At 46.4% G+C, this 26,464-nt stretch overlaps 1 protein-coding gene across 1 annotated transcript in view; it reads right to left on the bottom strand.

Annotated features, from left to right (window-relative positions):
* The window catches only part of LOC119381227 (elongation of very long chain fatty acids protein AAEL008004), a 55,369-nt gene extending 39,007 nt beyond the window's left edge, over positions 1-16,362 (bottom strand). Inside the window, exon 1 of the mRNA XM_037649170.2 lies at positions 15,634-16,362. Within this exon, the coding sequence (XP_037505098.2) occupies positions 15,634-16,362 (729 nt within the window). The remainder of the gene's footprint in view (positions 1-15,633) is intronic.
* Positions 16,363-26,464: the final 10,102 nt, after the last annotated feature.

A 26,464-nucleotide genomic window follows, 5' to 3' on the forward strand; every position in this document is an offset into this window, starting at 1 on the left:
TGGCTGCGCAACATCGGTCGAAAGAACTTTGTTTCGACAAAGAACAGTGTTCTTTGCGAAATAAGGCGCCTTTCTTATTGCTCGTGTCAAAGCATTGCCGAATGCTGCGTTTGAACAGTTCTTCTGGCTGCTCATAGACGTTCTTTTTTTTTCTAGGCTATTTTTGCGTTGCATAAAAATGGAGTTGTTCTCAATGTGCTGAATATTCTGCTGCGACTCCATCACTTTGCATGCCGGCAAGTGTTATTCAGTCACAAATGTGATCCGATGCAAGAAAAAAAAAAGAAAACAAGCAGTGCGGAACACAAAAACAGTACCATTATGATAGTGAAAGTGAGCCGTTATCTAGCAGGCCGCGGCCGAAATTGCTTGCCTTAGTCACGTCTGCATTAACGCACTGTCCATTCACCAATAAGAAACTAGATTATCTCTTCTACCGGCGTCACACGGTCACTTTTTATCGCGATCAGAGTCAATCCCTATCGAATTTCTTGATCTCAATCAACAATCATCGTATGTTAGGTACAAACTAATCCGGATCGAGTTTACCACAAACGTAAGTCAAATCGCAATCTGGAAGCCAGCTGTCGACGAGTATATCGCGACGATGGTCTCGATTCCGATCGAACGCGATCGCTATTAAAGTGACCGTGTGGCAGCACTTGATCCGGATCGAGCCTAATCCGGATGGGCCCTGATCGCGACCAAAGGTGCCCGCGTGACACCGGTATTGATTACGGCATTGTCTGCTATATGACTATTCACTTGATGAATGCCTATGCTTAACGTAAAGGTGCTGCAGTTGCCCCTATTAGGCTGTATACTTTGAACAGAGCTTCGAAAACAGCGCTTGTTTGCGCAGCGAAATACTACGTCTACCAATGCTCACTGTATGTAGGCTGGTATTTTCTAAGCGCTTTTTGGGCTGTATCCGACTTTAGAGCTCATAAAATTAGTGGCTTGGCTATGAATGCGCAGCCAGTCTGAATTACACGTATATCCGCATGGAATATTCTTTGCAAAAGATGGCTCGGTTCGAAAGAAAACGTGCTACCTCTCGTGCAGTGTCGCTTCCGAGGAAATAGAGCTGCTGTTTATAAAGAACAAATTGATAGAGCGAGATATCACCTTCCGTGCACCTTTTGCCGCAGTGAAAAATCTGTGTCATTTGTAAAACGGTGTATATTTGTGAAGTGATATAGTGTTACCACTTTTCTGTTTTCTTGACATCGTCTTTTTCAAAACATTACTATTTCATAACATACTTATGCACTAGCAATGATTCTGGTGCTGAATATGATACGATGCTATTTTTGGTTACGTATGAACCAACAAGTTGCGCGTGCATTAAAATAAAATATCCTGCTGATATTGCACCTTGATTTTGGCTCTGATATTTTTTTTTGCGTAATAAAAGTCACAATTGTAACTCTGCTACTACATACTGTAACGGCGTTTGCGTGTGAACTATCATAGTATGTTACCAGAGGCGTTTACTTATCCTCAAGGTAGGGAATGTCTCCTCTCACAGGTAAACCCAGTGCTAGTTTCTTTGACACCAAAGTCAAAATACTATTCTGAAAAATCTTTCTCCGGCGCTTCTGTTGTTGCGGTAGATGAGTTGGCGCCGCTCGATCGTACTGACACTGCGCAAGCGTCTTGTTCGGTTTGGAGACCACCGCGCAAATACACTTCCACGTCAAGATAACACATGGATGAAGAATTATTATCCACGAAGTCATTACAAGATGCGACGCTCTAAGTACCTATGTTGCACATGCGCGCACAGGAAAGAGACAAAAAATCCAGACACAGGTGGGCATGACGCAAGCTAAGCTATATCAGATGCAAATGTAAAGCATGTTATCATGTGGCAGAAAAAAGGTCTGCATGATGGAACGCCCCATAAAGCTTCTTTTAAATTAGCATGCCCCATTTACACGGCTTTCGGGAGAAACTAATCTTTTAATAAACATTCATTTCAGTGTTCTCGATCTTGTTATCGCCATTTTTCAAAGTTTTGTACACCTCTGGGGCGCGCAAGTGGCTCGAAATCACGCGCCTCCATTGAATTCTGCGGCGCATCCGCGGGAGCCGCTGCGAAAAATGGTGCCGTGCGTAGGCACGCCAGCGGGGGGCGAGGAGAATCAAGGAGGGAACACGCGCGCGGAGGAGAGCGACGTTACTTTCCTAGATCAAGGGGTTTTAGTGGCGCGGGAACGCTTGCGCCATCTCTTGTACTTCAGCGCAACTGCGCCGATATCGGCGCGGCACGCGCATCAGGAACAGACTACAGGAGATGCGAAAGGCAAGCGCGGGAACAGATTGTTCTAAGCTTCAAAACAAGTTGACAATAACGAAGTCCATGGTACATCGTTTCTCGACTTCAGATGTGATATCAAGTGTCGTTTTCAAGGTTATAATATCATATATTATCGCGTAGTTACAGAGTTCATAACTTTATTTATTTTTCACGTGTAAAGTTTTCGATATGCTTAAATTGCGGGCCTCAACAGAAATCCTTTCCCTGAAGTCATAGAGCAAGCTTGATTAGATAGTGAAATCTGCGAGGACACGAACAGTCCAGTTCGGTTTGTTGCGGATCTCTTTTTCTCAAGTGCACAAATGAACACGCGCTATGGATCAGCATTAGAGACTAGTCCGCTCAGGCTGCGTCAGCAGCACGCTAGTCATGCGTTTCCTACGCATGCGCACAACTTACTCTCTCTCCTTGAAGTCGCGTCGTGCCTAGGGGTGCCTCGATACGTACCAGCTCGATGGTGGTGGGAGGACGCGTGCGCATCGACCAACACAACAGAAAAAAAGGGGGCGATGCTTGCACTAAGCACTAAGCCTTGAAACAGCGAAACTGGACGATTCCTAAGACTAATCTGGTTGCTTCTAGGTTGTTTCTGTGCCTTAGCTAGGTGATGTTATGTTGTTTCTACGTTGATCTCAGCGCAGAGAGGTTCGAGTCAAACCACAGACAGTCACAGACACGACACGGATGCCCAAACTACAAAGACAAACTCGCGCTGAAACCGAGCGTTCGCACCTCTCATATATCTACGGGCAGGATGTCGTTGGCGTAGGCCTTTCATCGCTTCGGGGACTTCTTCTCGCAGCCGCCGCTGCCTTTCCCGTTCCCTAGTGTTGGGCTAACTGCTGCCTTCTTCTTTTTTAATGGGCCAGAGGTGAGCAGCGGGATTTGCCCAATTTATGTGGCCAGAAAGTAGCCATGGAGTCAACCAGAAGTTTTCATCGCCAGACCGAACCGTAAAGTAGCCACCAACTGCAACCCTGACTGCTTCGATGGATGGATGAATGAAAAAAAAAACTTTATTCACGTCCTTTGCAGGATGATGATGTTGACAAAGTTACCCTGGAAATAACCGTCTTTTTGAGATTAGCTATGTCAAGCGCACTGAACGGTCGGTTGGTTCACGGAGTTTAACTTGCCGAAGTGACTCGGGCTATAGAAACACCGTAGTGGAGGGGTCCGCGAATGATATCGACCACCCGGCGTTCTTTAAAGTGCACTGACATCGCACAGTACACGGGCCTATAGCATTTCGCCTCCATCGAAACGCGAACGCAGCGGCCGCAATCGCACCCATGGCTTCAAATCATCATCATCAGCCTGTCTACGCCCGCTGCAGGGCAAAGGCCTCTCCCATGTTCCGCCAATCAACCCGGCTTCAAATCAAATCAAATCAAATTAAATCAAAGTTTTATTTACATCCTGAAGATGTGGGCAAGCTTGGGCGAAAAGCGATACAATTCGCTTGCAGAAAGCCCAAGCCCCCCATATACTAGGCATACAGTAGAGACACACAAGGATGTGAAAATGATATCACATAAGCAAAATAGAGCGTTACAAACTGCGAAAAAAAACACTATCACAAATACTATCACATAATAAAACCAGCGCGTGGCCTACATGAAAAAAAAAGAAAAGAGAAAAAACGGTTAATGTGACAATTTAAAGGTTGTTTCTACAATATTTATGATCACAAAGATACAGAGTATGTGTAAATGTAAATATGTGCCGACAGTCAATCGCTAAAGATAATGATTTGACCCAATAATTAATCCAAAGCAACAGGCAAACATCAAACAAGGAAAAATACCAATGAAAATAGATCTCTCTGCATACAGTACAACTATTTTTACTGAAATTAGTTACAGGAAGTGTTTTTTTGAATATCACTTACACTGCGTTTCTCTCATTCTATTTCGCTACTGAGGAGTGCGTTTAGCAAGTGAGGCAAACAATACTGTAACATTTGTCGTCCGTATTCAGTTCGCCAAAAGGGCATATTCCAGAAGTCTTGTTTGCGAAGAGAATGGAAAGGAGCATTTCCTCTTAGATAAGCGAGATTTAGAAGGTCACGTTGATTTTTATAAACAGAATTTTTATATTTGATAGCTAGTTTCCAATCATAAAATTTCCGGGTCAGCAGCTGAGCATCTTAAGCACTTGAACACCGCGGCGACCTGAATTTATGTCAATTTAGTTATTTGTTTACAACTTACCTGTCGCGCGATGATCAAGGACGAGAGCCGATTGGGCTCCTCATTCGATGTTTATTCTTATTCAAAGTAGAACTATTTATTCCACGATAATAAAACAAAGTGTACAAATAATATCTCATCTCTTCTTTTTCGCTACATCTTAGACGCTAAGACTAAATGATACTCTTTGCTACTTTTCGCTTCAGTTCTCGCTCCTTTTCAAATCTGCCCAATTGCAACCCTTGTACGCAAATTTCACACCGTGGTTTTCAAAGCGGTCTGAGCGGTTCGTACAGCATACACTTCAAACCGGGGGCGTATGCAGAATTTCCCCGATGCCCGCCGCGGTTGTCCAGATGTTATGGCGCTCGACTGCTGACCCGAAGGCCGCGGTGTCCAATCCCGGCCGCGGCGGCTGCGTTTCTATGGCGGCAAAATGCTAGAGGCCCGTGTACTTAGATTCAGGTGCACCTTAAAGAACCCCAGGTGGTCTAAATTTCGGGAGCCCTCCGCTACGGCGTCTCTTATAGAGAGAGAGAGAGAGAGAGATACGAAGAGGAAAGGCAGGGAGGTTAACCAAGCTTTGGCTCGGTTGGCTACCCTGCACTTGGGGTGGGGGAAGGGGAAATAATAGAAAAGAAAGGGTAAAGAAGAAGGAAGAAGAGCAAGAAAGGGATGGATGAACTACACAACACGAACTCGCGCTGTTAGTTCACAGGCGCTCGTGAAGTCCGGTGGTCCTCAAGAAGCACAAGAGGGCTTTCGTGGCCTTGCGCGTATGCGAGACCGTAGGCCAAGGTCCCAAGATCTTCTTTTCTGTCAGCGGTCTTGAGTCCAGGTGACGGAGCTTGACTTCCATACTACGTCGTTGAGCTTGGTATGATGGGCAGTGGCATAGAATGTGTTCAAGCGTCTCCTCGCAGGCGCAAATGTTGCATGCCGCACTGCTGGCCATTCCAATGAGACACGAATACGCATTCGTAAATGCCACGCCCAAGCACATGCGGCACAGTAAAGTTGCATCGCGTCTTGAGAGCCCTGGTGGCAAACGAAGTTGCAAATTTGGGTCAATCGAATACAGGCGCGCGTTGGAGAAACCCGGCGTATTCCATTGCAGAAGAGTGATACGGCGTGCAAGTGCTCGTAGTCGCCACGCGGCGTCTGTTCTCAAGAGTGGTATGGGTGTCCGCAGATCTTGGTCATGAGCCGAGCGTGCAGCTTCATCCGCACGATCATTGCCGACAATTCCGCAATGACTCGGCAACCATTGAAATATAATATCATGTTCTTCCTCGAGTGCTTGGTGGTAATCGTGCCTTATCTCGTACACGGATTGTTCGTGTAATCCGTGCCGTAAAGCAAACCGTAGTGTTTGTAAGGCTGACCTGGAGTCGCAAAAGATGGCCCATCGATTAGGTGGCTGCTGCAGGATGTACTTGACCGCACCTTGAAGCGCTGCGAGCTCTGCGGCTGTCGACGTCGTGATGTGAGAAAACTTGAACTGTAACAGTACGTCATCAGATGGAACAACCACCGCTCCGGTAGAGCTGTTGGAATTAGTGGAGCCATCAGTGTAAACATGCTTGCGATCAATGTAGGTTTCTTCCAACAGACGCAAAGACAACTGCTTCAGGGCTAGCGGTGACATGCGTGCCTTCTTAACGATTCCAGGAACCGATAAGCACACGTCAGGTTGATGCAGAGTCCACAACGCAGATGCCGGACGCATCGCAGGTTTGAAGCCAGGTGGTAATATGTCGTAGTGTTTTGTCACAATACCGCAGAATGAAGCATGGGGCCTCCGCGCTGGCAAACACGCTAAATGATGTGACGGTAGCCGTGACAAATGCCGTATGTACGCTCTCAGCGTCTCAACGATGATATGAGTTGCGACCGGCTGTTCTTGTGCGATAGCGATAGTTGCAACTGTCGATGAGCATCTTGGAAGGCCAAGACATGTCCGAAGTGCTTGGGCTTGCACGCTCTGTAGTGCACGGATGTTAGTCTTGCACGTGTTGGACAGGGCAGGAAGGCTGTACCGTAGAAATCCGAGAAAGAGGGCTGTATAAAGCTGCAGCATTGAATGCACGGATGGTCCCCATGATTTTCCGGCAACGAACTTAAATATGTTCTCAATGCATATCAGTTTTCTCCTCAGATGTGCGACATGGGGACTCCAGGTTAGGTCGCGATCCACAATGACACCTAGGAATCTATGGCTGCTCTTATAAGCAATTGATTGGCCTTCGATGCACACTGGGTAGAAAGACATCGGTTTGCGTGTAAATGCCACTGCTGCACGTTTTTCTGTAGCGATAGTCAAACCTTGCTGGCGAAGGTATGCAGATGTCAAGGTTGCCGCCTTCTGTATTCTTGCGCGCACTTGAGGCCGTGTCACGCCGGACGCCCAGATGCAGATATCGTCAGCGTAGAGATATATTAGCCGTCTGTGGCAGCGTTTCGGTGAGCCCCACCAGAACTAGGTTGAAAAGAGTCGGGCTCAGCACGCCACCTTGTGGCACCCCACGACTTGTGAAATGCTTATTCGTAGGCCCATCTTCTGTTAGGACGAACATGGATCTCTTTGTGAGGTAGCTTCTTACCCATCGAAAGACGTGACCTCCAAGTTCTGCTGCTTCGAGAGCTTCGAGAACGGCCTCGTGGGTCACGTTGTCATAGGCACCTTTCACGTCTAAGAACAGTGCTACCGACAGCCGCTTCTTAGCTTTCTGCTGCTGAACGGAGGTCACCAAGTCAATGACGCTGTCGATTGAAGATCGACCGCGTCGAAAGCCAGCCATAGCATCAGGATAGATGTTATAATGTTCGAGGTACCATTCCATGCGTGTCAGCAGCATCCTCTCCATGACCTTGCCGACGCAGCTTGCTAGTGCGATGGGCCGGTATGAAGCCAAATCCAGCGGAGACTTTCCGGGCTTCAACAAAGGCACCAGGCGGCTGCACTTCCACTCGTCGGGGACTTCGCCATCATGCCAAGATTGATTGAATATGTCCAGGAGACAGCGTTGTGCCTTCGGACTTATAATCTCTTATAATCATATCTTGGTCTCTTATAATCTCTTATAATCATATCTTGGTTTTGGGAGGTGAAGCCTCAATAGTTATTATTGTGTTTCGGACTCGACCGACACTCCCCCCCCCCCCCCCCCGTTGGTCGAGTTCGAAAGGAAACAAGCACCGCAGTGGATGAAAAAAATGAAAAAGATGCGATGGCCTCTTTCTCTCAACATCCTGCCATTGATCCACACCTTTCCAGAGGTAAAGTTCTTTGAAAGCAACGTCAGGGTTCCTCAGACGCCATTATCGTCAAAAAACATGTGCGCCCATAACCCTGCTTATTAAAAAAACGACAAAGGTCCGACTTAGTAAAGATATGGGGCAAAATTCGCGCCCCCTTTAGATATCAAGGGGGATGGAGGGGCCCCCACCGTGTGCAGGCCTTTGCTTGTAAACGAAGATGTTTATTCTCTTTCAGGGGCGTAGCCAAGGGGGGAGTTGGGGGGGTTCAAACCCCCCCCCCCCCCCCGAAATTTTTCAGTTTGGCTTGCGTATATATACACGCACACATACAAACGCACGTACGAACATACATAAAGTATGGTTGAACCCCCCCCCCCCCGAAAAAAATTTCTAGCTACGCCCCTGTTCTCTTTCTCTTATCCATCTTGGCAGGGACACCATGGCATAATGGATTTCGACGGCGCATGCGCTGTTCTACCTGTCTTTTTCTTAATACGGATAGACAAGATTGTATTTTAGGAGCGCCAAGAGGAGAGCTTAGCAACATGACATGGCATGGCAAGAACTTTATTATGGTCCAGAGAAAGGTACAAGGATATTTACTCAGCCACAACGAGGAAAGTAAAGTAAATAACTAAACGAACAAGCTCATAAGCAAATAAGCACCCTCACATTTATGGCGCCACACTGGCACACTAATTGTGGTGTCTCGTTCCGGCAAGAAATCAGAGAGTTGAAAAGTCGTCGTGTTTTCCATTAAACAAGCTACTACCGATAAGCTTACGAGAACCTAATTCTGGATATTTTCAAGCATAAGCATTATGTGCACATGTATAAAATTTGTGGCGTTTCAAATACATGTTAATTCACTGCACGTATCATGGGCGGTTGGCCAATAGGCAAGACATCATAAAACAAAGAAAGCTCTTTGCGAATTCGGCCTATAATCTTGTAGTCCACGCACTACAAGAGATTACAGTTACGGTAAATGTAGAGAGGCGGCGCTGAGGTCGTACTGTCAGAGTCGAGGTAGCGGCGTAGTATTGATCAGCAGCCTCAAACAAGCGGCCCGGCCCGGTCTTCCGCCCATATCTTTCTTTTTCTTAATAAGTAATCGATGATTTTTCAACGCGCAATGAACAGGTGCCCGCAAGGGCAACGGCATGTTTAAGCTAACGTGTTTAAAACTTTAGCCGTTATTTTGTGCTTAGCAAGAAAAAAAGTTCTCTGACTTTGATGAATGGTACTTGCATTACTGTCTCGCCTAATAACAATTCGTTCATGCAAGCTGCACAGACGTGACTGGTCTCAAACATCTTTTCCGTGAGGCACTCCATGCGGTCACCATTTATTGAAATATAACCGTGAAGCAGAATACACTTCAGAATCGGAGTCCAGATTTTAGTCATTCTGGATGGTTGGTATCGAAAGGTTTCCCGAATCCTGACACCAAATTCCCTTCAGAAATGAACGCCATGCATGAGATACGGGAAATGCTTTTTAAATGGCAACATTAGCTGACATATTGTTCAAGCCACCCTCCCCTCCCCCCTTCCCCGCTTCAACCTTCCTTACCGTGTTGGCCCTTGCGGGACTAAATTTTGTGATTGCGGCCCACTAGCTGCGGTGATTTTGATACCGATGGTGTAGATCGGGGCATGGATATAGAAAGCATTGACGCTGACCCTTATTTGCACGAAGAATTGCATCTATTGGGTAACGAGGCTTGGCTAATCTTCCCTCACGCCGTGCATGTGCCTTTCCGTTGATGCTGGGATGCGCCAAACTACCTCACAATCGAATTTCTGCCGCCTTATGTTTGCGTGGCATCTACACCTTTCGCGTAGTGAGAAGGGGGGGGGGGGGTTTCAACACCCACCTCAAAATTGTTATCATTTTTTACGCGTATGTGTACACGCACATGCACAAAAACACCCATGAACATACACAGAGGGGCAGCGGACCTACCCGAGAAAGATTTCTGGCACCCCTCATCTATACACTGATGCTTGGCAGCAATTTAGGGAGTTTGCGCGCAACCCTCACCCGGCAGGAGAAGGCAGAGAACTTTTCTCAAGCAGAGATGATTGAGAGTAGCGTGAAGGCCCGTTCATTTGACTCCGGATCTTCTGGAGCCAAAGAAAAGAGTTTAAAATAAACTTTCGGGAGTGTTAACCAGCAGGGGTAAAGCGAGAGCTTGTTTTTACATCACCCGTGAAAGAATGCTGTGCTATAGGATTAATGGGCAGAGGCGTGCGCAGGGTTCTCCGTCAGGGGGGCCAAGTTTCGCCGTAACGCGATATTACGCATGTTGGAAATTAAATGTTCGTCGTTCCTCTCTAAAATATTACGTTTGGCTGAAAAGTTGTGCTAGAATTTCGCACAAAATTTGCCAAGACGTATAAGTTTCTATCTGAAGACAGCGACACGAACGTATATCTCTATGGCAAAGTCAACAATCTTAAACGCGAGTGTGCGTGACGCCATGGAAATAGATAGATAGATAGATAGATAGATAGATAGATAGATAGATAGATAGATAGATAGATAGATAGATAGATAGATAGATAGATAGATAGATAGATAGATAGATAGATAGATAGATAGATAGATAGATAGATAGATAGATAGATAGATAGATAGATAGATAGATAGATAGATAGATAGATAGATAGATAGATAGATAGATAGATAGATAGATAGATAGATAGATAGATAGATAGATAGATAGATAGATAGATAGATGTGTGTGCGTTCTCCGTCATAACGGGCAGGTGCGAGCACTACATATCAGCTTACCGCTTCTGGTGTTGGTAATGTCCATGTTGCTCTTAGCATCGTTACGCAACTGTAAACAACTGGTTATATAACACATATGCGACTCTTCAACATATGTGTGTCCGTATACCATTCGCACATATTTTAGCGTCATTTCATAACGTGTTCGGTCAATACAAAATATTACCCCACAGTCACCTTCCCGCCGTATGCTTCGCATAACATCGATTCCCAGTGCACGTGCGATCTGTTGTTTTTCGTAGCGTTAGCTACACTGGCCTAGTCGAGCCAGTTTCGCGTGGCTCCTCAAGAGCCGTGCTGCGCATGCGCGAGGATCAGTGATGTCACACAGCTGGCGCATCGGAGCCGGCACCTCCCGTGCACTCCGCCGCTGCCGCGCGCGACTCTCTGCCGCTGGTCTGCGCTTTCCAGAGGAGTGACGTCGTAGCCGAGGTAGACGTACTGGCGCCGGCGCGCGCGCAGCTATTCGCCTTCGCTGTGCAGTCGCCGTCTGACACTGCGCTGGAGCCGCTTGAGAGCGCCTCTGACTGGCGTTTGCCAGTGTGATTTAGCCATGGAGAAGGAGAGCGCAAATGCTGCTCAACGGCGCAGAAGAGCGGAAAAGCTAACTCATCGGATCCCGAAGTAGTTGCCTGGCAAAATAAATATATATGTGCCACATAATATGTATACCATGTGTGTGTCATTGGAGCAGCAGTAAGCATGATAATCAAGCTCATCCTAGACAATCAGGAAAGCTAAGAACAATCAGCTGAACCTTTGCTAACGCTACGTTATCCTGGCATAGCCGAGCCACTGCAGCATTTTTTTCGTTTCCTTTATTTCATCTCCTCCTCTCCGCTTCTCATCTCCTGTCCTCTTCTTTTCCTTCCTCCTCTCCGCTTCGCCGAGCAGAGTTTTCGTTTAACGCTCGCCTATTTCCTCCTTCCCGGCTCCTCGCCTCAGCATTCCTCGTTTTACCAGGCTTTACCCTCTCGCAACACAGGCTTCAACGTCTTTCCCCACCGCTCTCCATCACTCTCCTTCGCTCCGCTCTCTCCCTCCACTGTCTTGGACCTACTGAACTCGGAAGTGGGGCTTTCCCAGTTGCCGTGGCGTTTGCCTGTTGAGGACGCCACCGGACTTACCTCGAACTTAAACAGCTCCGCTGTTAGAACTGAACGTAGCTTACATTAAGCGCATAAGAAAGCGTCTAGTTGTGGTCATACAGCCATACTAGCGGGATTCAAGCACTCCGTTCAGCTGCCATCTTGTTTGCAGGGCGAGGTAGCCTGTATTGTATTTGTCTCTGATGCTATCCTCTCGAAGCTGTCTATTTTACGAGCTACGTGATAACTGCAATGAGACTCAAAATGACCGCTGTCCGCTGAGCTGCCTGTTTGGCCGTCTGTGGCAAGTATTGGAATACCCCTCCACCCATGGAAAACTTACAAAAAATACGCAGAGAAAGAGAGATAGCAACGGAAGAAAGGCAGGATGCTTAACCAGACTAAACATTCTGGTTGGCCATCCCGCACTGAGGGATGGCTAAGGCAGAATAAATGAGGAGAAAATTAAAAGAATAATCATGGCTGATCCCTCCGTCATAGGAGTCGGTATAACACGAAAGTGAAACGTGTCTTCACAGAAGTAGTGCTTATTGTGTAGTGATGTATGAGAGCTTGTACAATGTTCATAGGCGTGCGCAGGGTTCCCTTTCGGGGTGGGTGGGGGGGGGGGGTGAAGGTTTGTCGTAGCGCCCCCCTCCCTAATATTAACTCAATGTATGGGGCAGACTTTGCGTCCTACCGTCTTAGGTGACTATGGGGGAGGGGCGCCCCCCAGTCACCTAATCGGGGGGGGGGGGGGGCGGAACAACCCCGCCAACAGAGATCACCGCGAAGAGGAAATGTGTGGGAGATATAAGGCGCGTTTTTGGAGTATCGTGCATCTGCCTCGGTAGCTTGACGATGAGCGCCGGGCGCTCATCGTCATAAACCAAGCGGTCGAAGGTTTGATTCCCCGCAGGGGAACTTTTTCTTACACTTATTCCTTTCTCATCCGTTAGCGTCCACTTTGTCAACGTCATATCCGTGACGAAAATACGTCACTAAAGTCTTGGTGGACCCCGGCATAAAACACCTTCGTGTCAAAAAATGAAATTACTCTGCATTCTATTGCTGTTCATTCAATACCAACATTTTCACAAGCGCACTAATGCTGTTAAAACAGATCCGGTTGAAACCGCCATTGGTGCACGGGTGAATATGCGTTACGTCAGATCAGGGCTGGACAAAGATACTTTGAAATTGTGTCGCGAAACGATAAAAGATACTCGAGCAAGAAATATTTGAGATACAGATACAATATACTTCCGGAATTATTATATCCGATACGATAAGTGCCAATTGTATATTAAGATACTTCCATACATTTGCACATTTGTTATTATAGATGTATATAATGAAGCAGCAAAGGCCCACGTACAAAAATGGTTACTTGGAAATTTCTTAAGTGCGACGAACTTTGTTTAATTTAGCAAAAGACATGTTTGTTGCACACGATTTCTGTCTTTCTTGCTCAAAATATATTAGTTTCATTCCGAAACGACTTTTTGGGATTTGTTTCGCTGCTCAACATGACAGCTCTTCAACCGCTGCGCTCTTAGTGGTTTCTACTTGACACTTTTGTAATTGATGGGTGTTCCTGCTCCACTTGACGACAAGCTAGCCGGTTGCCATCTACTTGCAAGAACGTCATTAAAACTGCCTCCGCACGACGGCGCAAATACCACGGTACCTAGAGCAGCAGCCGCTCATTTCGCCACGGTCCATGCGCCGGTTCTTCGCTGGAACCACGTTTGAGAGCGCTACCGTACGGCAGGGCACGTGGGCAGTAACGTGGTCATATTGCTCGGGCTTTCATTAAACGCCGGAAAAAATTACGAAGCAGCATGTACGTTCCCACAAAAAAATTAGATCGGTCGTTTCGGAAGGCCCCCTACAACATAACGAAACGCACTAGGCCCTAAAGTCAATATAAGAAATGTTGCATAATTCATCTTAGTTAACTAATTACTAAATTAGGCGCGACATATATATACCCTAACGAAAGCTGCATGACGGCAAACCATGTGATATTCAGTTGAGGCTAACCACTATTTTGTAAATATTTGGTTCCATTTACGTGAAACACCCTCTGTACGCACGATACAGGCGGCACCCCTAACAGCTATGACAATAGAGCATGATGTATCGTCAACTCGCATTTTAAGGTCAGACCACGGGGTCAGACAGTAGAAAATTCAATTGTAATGAAAAATAGCATAAAACGGCTCGTGGGGACGCGAATGAGAAAAACAGAGTAATTGGTATTACGTTTGTTAAATCCCCTTCCTACCATATTAGGATTTCTTCTTTTATTATCCAATAGTATAACGCAAACTCAATTTCGCCATTTTGCTAAGTCGTAAGCATAATTTTTGTTACTGTATGCACTAGGCACGCTCAGATTATTTTACATTTGTCCTTAACATCGCCGTGACGTAAAAGTAAACTCACATTGAATGTAAATAGTAGCAATGGTGCAGACAGTTAAAAAATAAAAATAAAACAGAGAACGTGTTTTAGCAGCAGGTTACAAAAGATATAATGCGATAAACAGATGGGCAAAAACTATGCAGCGGACTAGGTGGGATGAAAACGAAGGACAGCAAAGAGGGCACTTGTGCTAACAATCAAATTATCATTAAAAGAACTTCTTGAATAATTCAGCAAGAAGAACAAAGATACAGTACGTCAAAATATTTTCTGTTACGTAAATGCTTGTTTTATTGCATGTAACATCGGCAACGATAATGCGACAGCTATTAGAATCTCATTTGCATATAAATCAATCTCATCTTGTGTAAGTCGAGCACACCTCGACAAGATCTTTCAAATCGCTGATGTGTGAAAGCCGCGAGATGCAAAACAGCCCCATTCTTGTATTCTTGAGGCTTACAACGATGCACCACGCAGGACAAACTTCGATAGCGACAGTATAGCGGCATGAGAATTTTTGGGAAAGATGCCGCACGCATTGGAGTACGCAGCACGGCACAGCGGCTACGAACTGTCATGGCACCCACACAACTGTCATGGCACCCACAAAAAAAGAGAAAGAAGAAATCGGCAAAACAATAGCTAGGCTGGGCGTAGACGTTCGCGCGCTTGTTTTTGTCGAGAATGGCTCGAGCGCCATCGCATGACTCTGCTCCACCAACACGGACGCGTACGCGTCATCGCCTGTGCTCATTGGAGCACTCTGGCGGAAATATGAAAGATTTTCACTGTCGTTATTTTTATCTAGGTGACTTAGTGGCAGCAATTTCAGCTTGGGAGCCTGAATTCAGGTTCACGTTTGTTCTTTCGCACGGTGGTGTTTCTATAGCAGTATCTTGTATCTTAAGATACGCGATACATTATTGAATGAATCAGAAATACAGATACAGATACTCGTTTTGCGAGACGTATCGAGATGCAGATACAAGATACCCAACGAGTATCTAAGATAGTATCTAAGATACATGCATCTTCGGCACTGCCCAGCACAGCGTCAGATAAAGAAGTTTGGAACGTGTACAAACTCCATCGCAACGCGCTAAAATTGAGCTTTGCATTTCAGATAGTTTTGGAATATTGAAGCATAGAAGTAGGTAAGTTCTGATGAACCAATATATTTGTCACAACAAGAAACACGTGCTTCGCCCACCGAATTTCGTTAAATAACGAATATATAAATCGCGAAACTCCATTTCACACAACATTGCGTTAAGTGAATGTAAGTAAGCGTCAAAATATCAGTGTGTTCAAACATTATTTCTGTAGAGATAGAATGCAACTTAAACACATTTGAGGAGAGTTTCCGACACATTGCCTTCAAGCTACACCGGTGAGCTAGTTCATCTTCAAGAGGATTGAAGAAGGAAAACGCTTTTCTTCACTGGCGAAACTATGCATGGACCTACGGTTTCTTTTTTGAGTAGGCTTGGACATAGAATATGGTGAACCACACAAAAAAGAGGATCGCCTGCGCTACCTCGAGCCACACGAAGAGCCCCACGTAGTTTCCCTTGGCGAACACCATGCCAAAGGCGTGCACGAGCAAAAGGACGAATTGCGAAATCTGCGTCATGGTCATGTACTTCTTCCACCACAGTAGCCGCTTGTAGGCGGGTCCAAGCGCCGCGAGGAAGTAGTACGTGTACATGAACACGTGCACAAACGTGTTCAGGCACCTGATGAACATCGCATGTGACTGGGCGCCGTACGTCACGTCCAACCACATGTTCCAGGCGACGATCACGTGGTGCACAACGTGGAGTGCGCTGATTTGCTGGTTCTTCTTGCGCAGCACAAAGAACACGGTGTCGGCGAGCTCGCACAGCTTGAACATGTAAAGCCACCAGGATAAGCGCAAGATCTCGCGGCTCGCAGCCGAGTCGGTCGTGTCGAGGCCCTGCAGAAAGGTGTAGCCAAGGTCCCAATACGCGAGCTTTACGAAGCGACACACGAAGAAGGCGCTGAGCAGGGTGGCCGACAGGTTGTAAACTAGGATGCAGGCTTTCAGGTCGAAGGGCTTGCGGCGGGACATCCAACGGGGACCAGCCAGCTTGACAAAGTACACGTAAGCGGCCGTGATCATGAGGACCGGCAGCGGATTGCCGGTCAGCGGCCAACCTTCAGACCGATGGTCGCGCTTCGGCAGCCACGTGTGGCTGGTGTCGTCAGCGAAGAACAGTGTCGACAAAGTCATCCCAGGTGCCATCACGCGTAGTCCACGGCGAAGGCAGGAAGAAGGCGGCAATATCCGTTCCTCAGTGAGAGTCCTGCAAGATCACAAGAGCATACTGCCCACGGAAGGTCTTTCACCTTCTTCGGCACATAGCGATTCAAACGGCGACGCACCCCGCATTGCCACGTCGAAACGCCTGGGCTTTTCTTGTTTGGCTATAGCTCAGTATCTATAGCGACGTCAGAAGCGCATAGGAGAAAGCGGCAGGCGCGTACATACCCAGTCCGCGCAGTAGACTGGTCTGGAGTTTTATGGGCCTTTCGAGGGCCGGAAAAAGAAGAAGCGCAGGATCACGAGGCCTCCAGTTTTCTCTCCACACAGCCTGGCCCTGCCTTCTCTGTACGAAACAAGGATGAAAGGCGCGCTCGCGAGAGGCTGTCAGATGTTACAGTGTCGGCACTGTGGTATTTCCACGCAAGCCTCGATTGAGCGTAGCGGACGGAAGCGCCAGTGCATCGTGACACGTGAGGAACTAAGAGGGATGATTCGGTGGCCCATTATTCGCTAGAGAAAAAGAAATAAAGCTGTCAAGGTGCGCGTGCGTCCAGGGGAAAGCCGTCGGCCCCACCCCGGTGGGCTGAGCACGCTGACCGATTTATCGCATTTCTACCTATCTCCGTTGACGTCTCGCCAGGAGGAAAATCTTTAGCCTATTCCTGCGGGACCAAGACGCCACGGTTTTAGCCCTGACAGGCTGTGGGTAACTTTGGCTGTGACCTCATTCGTATGACCGAAAACCGTGAAGAGCGGGTTGCGCGACGAAAAAACAAACTGCATTCAGGTAAGCTTTCGTGGCTCGTCAAGGAGCAAGACGGAAGCAAAAATAACCGCAATACATAGCCACGACGCATCAAGATGGACTTGCACATTGGATTTATTTCATGTTCGCTGTAATACTGTGGATGAAAAAAGAGATTTCGTTCCGTAAAGCGAGCTAATTTGCCCATAAGGTATAAAAATTTACCACCTTTCTATGTATATAATTAGAAGTAAAATTGCAGCACAACGCCTATGTATTCTTGCTCATTCACGTAGACCCTGAATCGTCGACAACAGTCTCCTCGCTCGCTTCTTTGTTTTGAAAATGATATCTGTCACGCCCTTGCTTTCTCGTTGAGAGAAACTTCATCACGTGACACGTGTCGCACGGCTTTTTGCTTCCTCTACTTCCAGGAGCAAGTTGACGGTGATGGTTTTGAAGGGCAATAATTTTTGCTCAATGTTCACTAATGAAGCCTGCTACAGACTCCTTTCCTCAAGCGCAAGAACGCTTAGCACCCACCGTGACCTCCCGTCGGTTCCTTATCGCGACTTATCGCGACTGACCTGCGGTAAACAGCTATATGGAGCACAACTTAGACTCTCCGTGAAGTTTTTTTAAAAGAATGACGATGGGGTCAACGTCAAGCGACATCACTTCGTTATAATGATTTCAATGGTGTAATTACCAGCCGCGATTACCAAACTTGTACTGCTCTTTTGCACGTCGTCATTGCTCGTCATATGTAACTAGAAATGGCCACGCTTAAAACAGGTGCGCAATTAAGCCGTCGTGACTGTTGACCCTGTCTGGGACATAGATATATTAAATATTCACATCTGGTATCCGCAATGACCTTATTTTATTTCTAATAAACGAAAACTCATTAAGCGGAAAGGGGGCTCCTAGCTGACTCTGAAATTTATACAGCAGTATGCGTAGGTCCCATCTTAATTTTCGTAGGCTTGCACCTGTGTACTTTGATTGCATAAGCACCGGAGCAAAACTTCCTCTTAAGTTCAGCATTTCTCGCGCTCTTGAATAAATGGGGGGGGGGGGGTAGCAAAAAGGAAATAATTTTGAGAATAGATGAATAATCCTTTTCTGCGAAAGTGTGCGGTTTGCAGAGGTATTCTCTGAATATCTGAAAATAATCGAAAACGAGGAAATAAACAAGGAGGTGGACAAAGCAAGATCTATGGTGAATATTACCTATACTCATTTCCGCGGGCAATATATTCGTGCGCGCATTCATGGATTACTCGTAATTGACTTATTAGCTTAATATCTGTTCACTTTAACACAAAGGTCCCTTTGACACTACACTCTAGGAAAAAAACTACACCATCTCCCACTAAAGGGAACAATGTGGGGATGCGAAGCAGTGCATGGGCGACTTAAAGTTCCGTTCATCACGGGCACCTTGCCCGATCTCAACGCGTCCTTGCAAGTGGAGCACACCATGAATTCACTGTAGTTGCTATTGCTGTTACTCGTCCCGAACTCTTGTTGGAGCACGCCACGCGCGTTCATCGCGCGTCTGCAGAACCTCGTTCCCTGATTCCATCACCCGACTGCTGAGATTCCCTGATTCCATCATGTGATTGCTGACCAAGCCCCTTACACAGGCCCGAACGCGCTAGCGCGTGCCCGCACACATGGTTTTGTCTGCGTTACGCCAAGCTAGGACAGCATACGGCAGCCCGGGCCCCTAAAGTGCTCTGCATGTATCATCATCAAGGTGGTCGAAGAACGAGAGGAAGGAGACTTCTCCTTGGCGCGTGCGCGCGCTCAGCTGGCTCTGCTAGGTGGGACGGTCGCCACTGGAACTACGGACACAGCCCAGCGCAAAAGCTGCTTCGCATCTAAAAAAGGAGTACTCTTTTTGGTGAGTTTAGATTTCTCACGTATATGACTCTCTTTAAAGAGACGTGAACTCTATTAGCAGATGATTACACTCTCGTAGGAGAGTCAACGAAACCAAAAGAGAGTTAACCAACTCTATTAGCAGATTATACTCTCGTAGGAGAGTCATTGGACCCAAAAGAGTGTTAACGAACTCTATTAGCAGATGATTATAATCTCGTAGGAAAGTCATTGGACCCAAAAGAAAGTTAACGAACTCTATTAGCAGATGATTACACTCTCGTAGGAGAGTCATTGGACCCAAAAGAGAGGTAATGAACTCTATTAGCAGATGATTACACTCTCGTAGGAGAGTCATTTTACCCAGAAGAGAGTTAACGAACTCTATTAGCAGATGATTACACACTCGTAAGAGAGTCATTGAACCCAAAAGATAATTAACGAACTCTATTAGCAGATTATTACACTCTCGTAGGAGAGTCATCGAACCCAAAAGAGAATTAACGAACTCTATTAGCAGATGATTACACTCTCGTAGGAGAGTCATAGGACCCAGAAGAGAGTTAACGAGTCTCTTTAAAAACAATCATACGCGTGGCAAATCAGGACTTCGCAAAAAAATAGTCAACTTACTCTCGTTTTGTTTCTTAAGCGTGGACTTCAGGAAGGCGAACCGCTATAGGCTAAAACAATTTACGGAGATTTGAAAAGAGTCATTCCTTGAGGTCCTCGTGCGCCGTATACTCACCTTTCTTTCCTTTTGCTGCGGTTCCCAACCCTTTTGCGCAAAGAACAACAGTAAATCTTGCCAATGTGAGTCGTATTTCTCGCGTTCTTTGGTCCCCCTAGTAAATTGACTCACCGCGCACGTACGCCTCTTCAGAAGCTCAGGCGGCCGCTGTAAAACTGCACGAGCTCGCAACGACGTTTAACTGTGCGGTATCATTATACCGACAGGACAGCGACTGCTGCTCATTCAACTAGATACATACCAACGTTCACCTAGCTGTAGAGGCGAGTGTAGCGACTAATTTATTTTTATTTTTTGAAAAATTCTACGCTAGAAAAGAAAAAGGAAACGGAACAAAAAAAAAGAAACCTGTGCAGGGACTACTCTGGCCCTTGGAAAAAATTGGCGCGGTATTTTTGTCTAATGTAACAACGCTAAAAAGAAAACAGGAAAGGCTTCAGCAATTTATGTAGCGCTGAATTCAGTTACTACGCAGCTGCAGGCGGGGTGTTGCAAGCTGTAGCGGTGGCACGTGGCTGTTATTGCGGCAGTGATTCGGGCTCTAGACGATATTGCGTAAGGTATATGGGCGCCCCACCTTGGGCTTTTAAACGAATGTTTTCTTATTTTCGTGCCTCGTGACGTGAATTGATGACGTCAGGAAACGTCAATGCACCAACCTAACCGTTTTCGTGTGTATACGCCCACCGCAGCTCCGTCCGTTTAGTTGTTCAAGGTACAAAACGGCAAAGATAGCAGCCCAATATGGCGGCGAAAAAACCAGTCAGTAAAATAGTCCATAGGTACGCGCGTCGGTGCATGTCCGCCGAAGCCCTTAACTTCGCTGAAAAAAAAAATAGTTTTCGCCGTCCGAGTCCCCTGGGTTGTGAAACCAGTCCTAGTGTCGCGAAAAGAAATCTTGCCTTAGTTAAAAAAATATTTGGAAGTCTCCACTGAGTCAGAACCGCTTTTTACGAATTGCGCGAAAATGGGACTCTGCCGAGATCCTACGAAAAAACTATTGTAGCCGTGAGTCGCAAAATTTTGCCCGGAATACTATGGGTAACGTGCACTCATAAAATATTGTTTTCTTGAAGTTTTGTTGCCAGTTTTATAAGGCAAAATATCGCAAATACGGCACATGGTTCAATAATTCTCTAATTTCAGATTTTTTTGCTCCCCGCCTATAATAGTCAGAATTTCCAAAATTTCCCACAGTGTGGCCACACATTATATTAACAATTGTGCCAAATACTATTGACAAGAATGATGCTAAGCGCAAACCAAAAATGCATATGAAGGCATGACTCTAAAAATACAATATTTTGATATTCAATTTGAAAAAATCCCCACCATATCCACGAAGTGAATGATGTTACAGGTGCTTGCTCGGAGATAATCGGGTAAACCGTGAATGCTCCGTACAATTCCTCTACTGTCATATAAAGACGTGACACATTGTTATACTAGTGATTGTGGTCAAAATTGTTGTCGAACCACAAGCAGTCGCAGACCTTGCAGCTGTGGCCGAACGTGTGGTCGAGGAAATCACGCTTGATGCGCGCGTCAGCGCCACCAACTTCAGGTAGCGACCGCTTTCGGCGCTTGGCCACTGCATCCCGCGCCCGTACCTCTTCGAGGTTCTCTTGCCGCCGCTTCAGCGCTGCTTCGGCTTCGCGGCTTTGTATCTCGGGGTCCGCACGACGATGACGACTCTCTGCGGCCTCGCGAGCTCCCACCGCAGCGTCTTGGCGGCGAGCCCACGCTGCTGCTGCCTTGCGAGCCCTCCGCTCCGCCGCCTTGTCTTCGTCGTTCATCTTATTAGTATCGAAGCGCGCTGACTGACTACTGTCGAAAGAGAGAGGAAGAGCGCAGTTATCAAACTAGAGCACGCGCCGGACTGGTGTGAGCGCCGCATGCTACAGTTGACTATGCTTTATGTGGTTTTGCCTGCGGTAATAGCATCATTAAGGCGCTCGAAGAACAAGAGGAAGAAGACTTCTCTTTCGCGCGAGCGTGCGCTGAGCCAAGCTAGCGGTAGCAATGAGAACTAGCGGCTACTACGGCGATGACCTTAGTCCGTGAAAACATCTTCCATTATTAGACAGATTTAGTTGAGCGTCCGCAACAACGTACGGACGCCCAACTAAATCTGTCTATTTTTGTGAGATTGCAGTCAAAAACAGACACCAAAGTCGCCAAATTGACGTTAACGCGCAACCACCTAAATGAGCCAACCTATAGCTGTAGTTGCCACTGTCATGATTTTTAGGTCTTGTGTATGTTGTCTCGTGCTCACGAACAATAAACAGCTCAATACGCTTCAGAAAGGTTGAAGTCACGACAGCGCATCAGCTTTCACGTCCGTCCGTCGGGTCGTCAACTGCCCGGCAGCGCTCTATTGAGCAGCTTATGTGAGTATGCATGCGCTTCTAGTATTTCCCTGAGATTTATGGCTGAGTTGCACAGATCAAAGCGAGTGTTTAGCGCTAACACTCTGAATAACGACAAGAAAAAGATTAGCTACAAGCGGAACTTTCGGAGTATGAAAGGTTTGAGTAACGCTTTGTCCATAAGCCTTATTCCAGAAGAAGCTTTCTCCGTCTTAGAAACTACTTCAGCCTCTTCAAACAGATCGTCGTAAAATGTACACATGCGTCTGTGTCTGTCAAAGGTTTTGTCCCTGAGAAAAACGCTGCTGAGGAGCTGAACTTACTCATTTACTCAACCGAAATTTCTGCTTTGAAGATGGCGGTGAAGGTGAAACGTCATTAGACAGTTATAGTTTAGCGGGTTTAGCGGAATTGCGGGCTTAGAAGAATAGCGGGTCCGAAATGCGCATGCGCAGTACGCTAAATGACCCGTAGCGTTTACCGTACGCACGCTATTTTTCAGATTTAGTGTTACCGTGTTTGCGTGGTTGACGAAGTGTACGTAAAACATGGCGGCGGTTTTGAACGCCCGCTTCGTACTGAATTTAGCGTTGATGCGAACGGATTCACTTCTTTCGCAGCAAACGACTGCGTAGAATGGCTTCGCTTGTCTTCCGGTAGCTTCGACGCCCCAGTATTACGGATAGCTTAGCGTAGTTTTTGAGATCGCTTCCCCTTTCGAACGTTCCTAGGCCTAACTAGAAGATCGGTGTAAACAAATCTGCAACATAAAAATTTTGTCTTTGGGTGCGTCGTTCACATTTATTTACTTTTACTGTTACTAAAAAAGTAGTAATGTTACTGCGTGCGGGAATACAGGCGAGCATTCTTTTTTTTTTCTTTTCACTTTTTTCTTTTTTTTTTCATTCCGCTAGATGACGCCACCGTCACAGCTTGGGCACGTAAACGCTATCCCGCTAAACTAAAACGCGCTGTCTGCAATGAACGTTTGCGGCACGGTAACGCTATTCCCTTAACCCCTGCTATCACGCTAACGCTAAACTATAACTGTCTATTGTCAGACCTCCTACGCCAAGCGCGAGAAGGCGGAAATCGTGGGTGCCGTCTTCAGGAAACTTTGTGCGAGGACCCCCTCCTCCTTCAATGCCTGTCTCACGGCCTGTGTAGATATAGCGTTGAAGAAATTATTGCATGCGAAAGCCCGACTCGAGTGCACATCTGTAAGAACTTTTTCCGATAATTGCTTTCGCCAGGAACAATATTACAACGCGTACAGGCACGCATATGTGCAAACTTGCATTTTAAAGCAACTCCCCATCTTCTTTCTGTCACTGTTATTTTGTGAACACAGGAGAACATAGTTAAGGCCTAGAAAATCATGACAATGGCAACTATAGCTGCACGCTCGCTCATTTAAAGGGGCCCTAGAACACTTTTTTCAGCATGGTCAGAAAACGCTGCCAATCGATAGTGGAGGCTCCTAGAACACGCAAACCATACATTATAGCGCAACACGCGGCCTGGAATTTACAATTAATTGTCAAAGGCAGCTAAAAAATCGCTCCCACTTCTCTCTACAAATGATGCCATATACCCAAATGACCGCGCCATATACCCAAAAACACGGCCATTGGCCAATTTGGGCATCGTTGGCTGTATAGTTCCTGCGCCCGCCGCGGGGGGCCGCCTCGTGCCCGCGCGCTAGAGGGCCTCGATGTCCTCCTCGCCCTGCGGGTGAGGAGGACATCGAGGCACTCTAGCGCGCGCGCGCGCGATCTCACTGAAGGTTAGCCGTGCGTTCAAAAAAAAAAAAAGGAAAAGTGCTCAAGGTCACGAGCGCGCGTGACGTGACATCTTTACCCCTTCCATCCCTGCCTGCTTAGCTTCCAGCGCGTTCGTCATGACGAGAGAAGAGAGAAAGTGACTAGAGTGTGCGATAAATCTCTGTAACTCCACTCGTACTTGAAATTTTTCCAGCGGTCGATTCGTGAGGTAATGAACTCCTTTTGTGAACCCATTCCATGGTTACTTGGAATAGTGTTGCAGGCCCCCTTTAGGAGATGGCGCGTTAACGTCAGTTTGGGGACATTGGTGGCTTTTTAACTCCGATCTCACAAAAAGAATGCAACATGTTTTTACGGATTAAGTTAGAACACGCGTTTGGCTTTATTCTGGAGAGTTTAAAAACAAAGTCGAAGACGGCCTTTTTTTTTAACTGAATTTCAAAATATTGCATTTTTCGAGACATGCCTTCAGTTACGCATTTTGATTTGCGTTTGTCGCCATTCTTGGCAATAGTATTTGGTACAATCGTTTAACTCATGTGTGGCAACACTCTGGAAAATTTTGAAAGTTCTGGCTTTATAGACGTGGAGCGAAAAAATGTGAAATGTGCCGCATTTCTGATTTTTTTTTCTCAAAATATTGGCACCAATACTGCAAGATGAGAAGACTTTGAAAATTCAGGTTATTCATAGTAAGTCACGAAATATTTTGAGACTCACAGCTACAATAATTCTTTTGTAGGATCTCGTCAAAGAAAAAGCGGCTCTGGTTTAGTAGAGATTTCCTAATTTTTTTGACTAAGGCAAAAAAAGAAAATTTCGCCACACTAAGATTGGTTTTGTGGTTCTGGGGACTCGGACCGCAAAACGCATTTTTTTTCTGCAAAATTAAAGGGGGTCGGCGGACATGTACTGACGTTCTCATCTGGTCTGCCACATGCTGCTAAAATGAGAAGGACGCGCATAAGATGGCGCCATGTGTTGGTTGGTGAACAGGACCAACAACATAAAGGAAAAAGTGCTCACTTTCGTTGTTCACGTCATTAGCGCCCTTACGACAGCATTGTAGTATTCATTGTGTATGAAAGCTTGATCATTTCCCGGCCAGCGTGTGTCTGCAGGATGTGGATTGCTGTTACGTGCTGCTTTGTGCTCTTTTTTTTTTTTTGCGCATTCCAATCCAGCAGTCACTGGTATGGAACGGCATATAACATATTATGTAATCGTTTTCTCGTCACTGTCCTTGCTTTTAATTTCTATTAATAATCACAGCCTTATTTTAAAACTTGCGGGCAATTTCTTTCATACTCTTTTTACAGTGAAAGCTGTTATGAGATCATTTCCATGGCCGCTTTTGCCGCCGTAGTTTTCCGCCGCCACCGGTGTCCGTAACCGCTATCGCACGAAATAAGAAAAAAAAGGAAATGAGAAAAATCACAGCATATCCACGGAGTGAATGATGATGAGTGGGCGAAGCTGCGGAGGTTCATCGGTAAACCGTGAATCTTCCGTGAATTCTGCCCAGTACATCATCACCGACGTGAGATCGGGCGCGTTTATACTAAAGGTTCGATGAGTTATGACGACTTGCAGCTCACTTTAATTTTACATGTACGCTGTGAATTTTCATTGTTTAGAAAACCATTGCTTTAGAAAACACCTTGCGTCTTTCGTTAAGCAGCTGGCGTCTTTTTCGTTTTGCTTTAGAAACATCTGGCGTTCTTTCGTTTTGTTTTTACAAAACATCTGGCGTCTTTCGTTGGTTTATTTCATCAATCAACGGCGTTTTGAACAAAATTTTTATTGTTTAATCACGCACAGGAGAAATCTCACCAGGCACTACCTTGGAGGTAAACAATGGCTGCTAATGGGAATGAGAGACAGAAGAAGTCGGCTTTTAGCTAACACTTACACTTCTACAGAGACAGAAGAATTCGGCTTTTAGTTAACGCGCACGCTGCGAATTTTTTATTGTTCAACAACGCACAGGAGAAATCTCCCACCGGCACCACCTTGGAGGTCAAAGGGTAAGACTTGTTACTCACTACTACGAGCACGACGAGGGACGAACGGGTGCCGCCTTAAGGAGCTTCGCCCCTAAAAATTTCCAGGATGGAACGAGGTTCGAACCTGGACCCTCTGCGTGGGAGCCCAGTGTTCTACCTCAGAGCCATGCCGGTGCTTGAAACTGCGTTGCAAAAAGACCCTGTACAGGCTTCATGTCGGGAAGGAACCACATTAACATATGTAATGCAGAGTGGTAGAGGAGTAAAATAACAACCAGGCGTCACACAAACGCGAATTCTGTAACCGGGCGTCACACAACGTGAATTGTGCAACGAGAGAGTTGTTGAATGCTTCCAACCCATTACAAGGGGATCTGCCATTAATTCTTCATCGTCATCAGCGACAGCATCAACAAAGTGAACATAATGTCTTACAGGTATTTAGCGGGTACCACGGTTCTCCGCAGAATGACGAAAAATTGCATAGTGGCTGCTTCCCTGCTTCACGAAAATTATGATGATTTAGAGCGTAGCGG

This window comes from Rhipicephalus sanguineus, chromosome 2 (assembly GCF_013339695.2).
Source record: "Rhipicephalus sanguineus isolate Rsan-2018 chromosome 2, BIME_Rsan_1.4, whole genome shotgun sequence".
In the NCBI taxonomy this organism is placed as follows: Eukaryota; Metazoa; Arthropoda; class Arachnida; order Ixodida; family Ixodidae; genus Rhipicephalus; species Rhipicephalus sanguineus.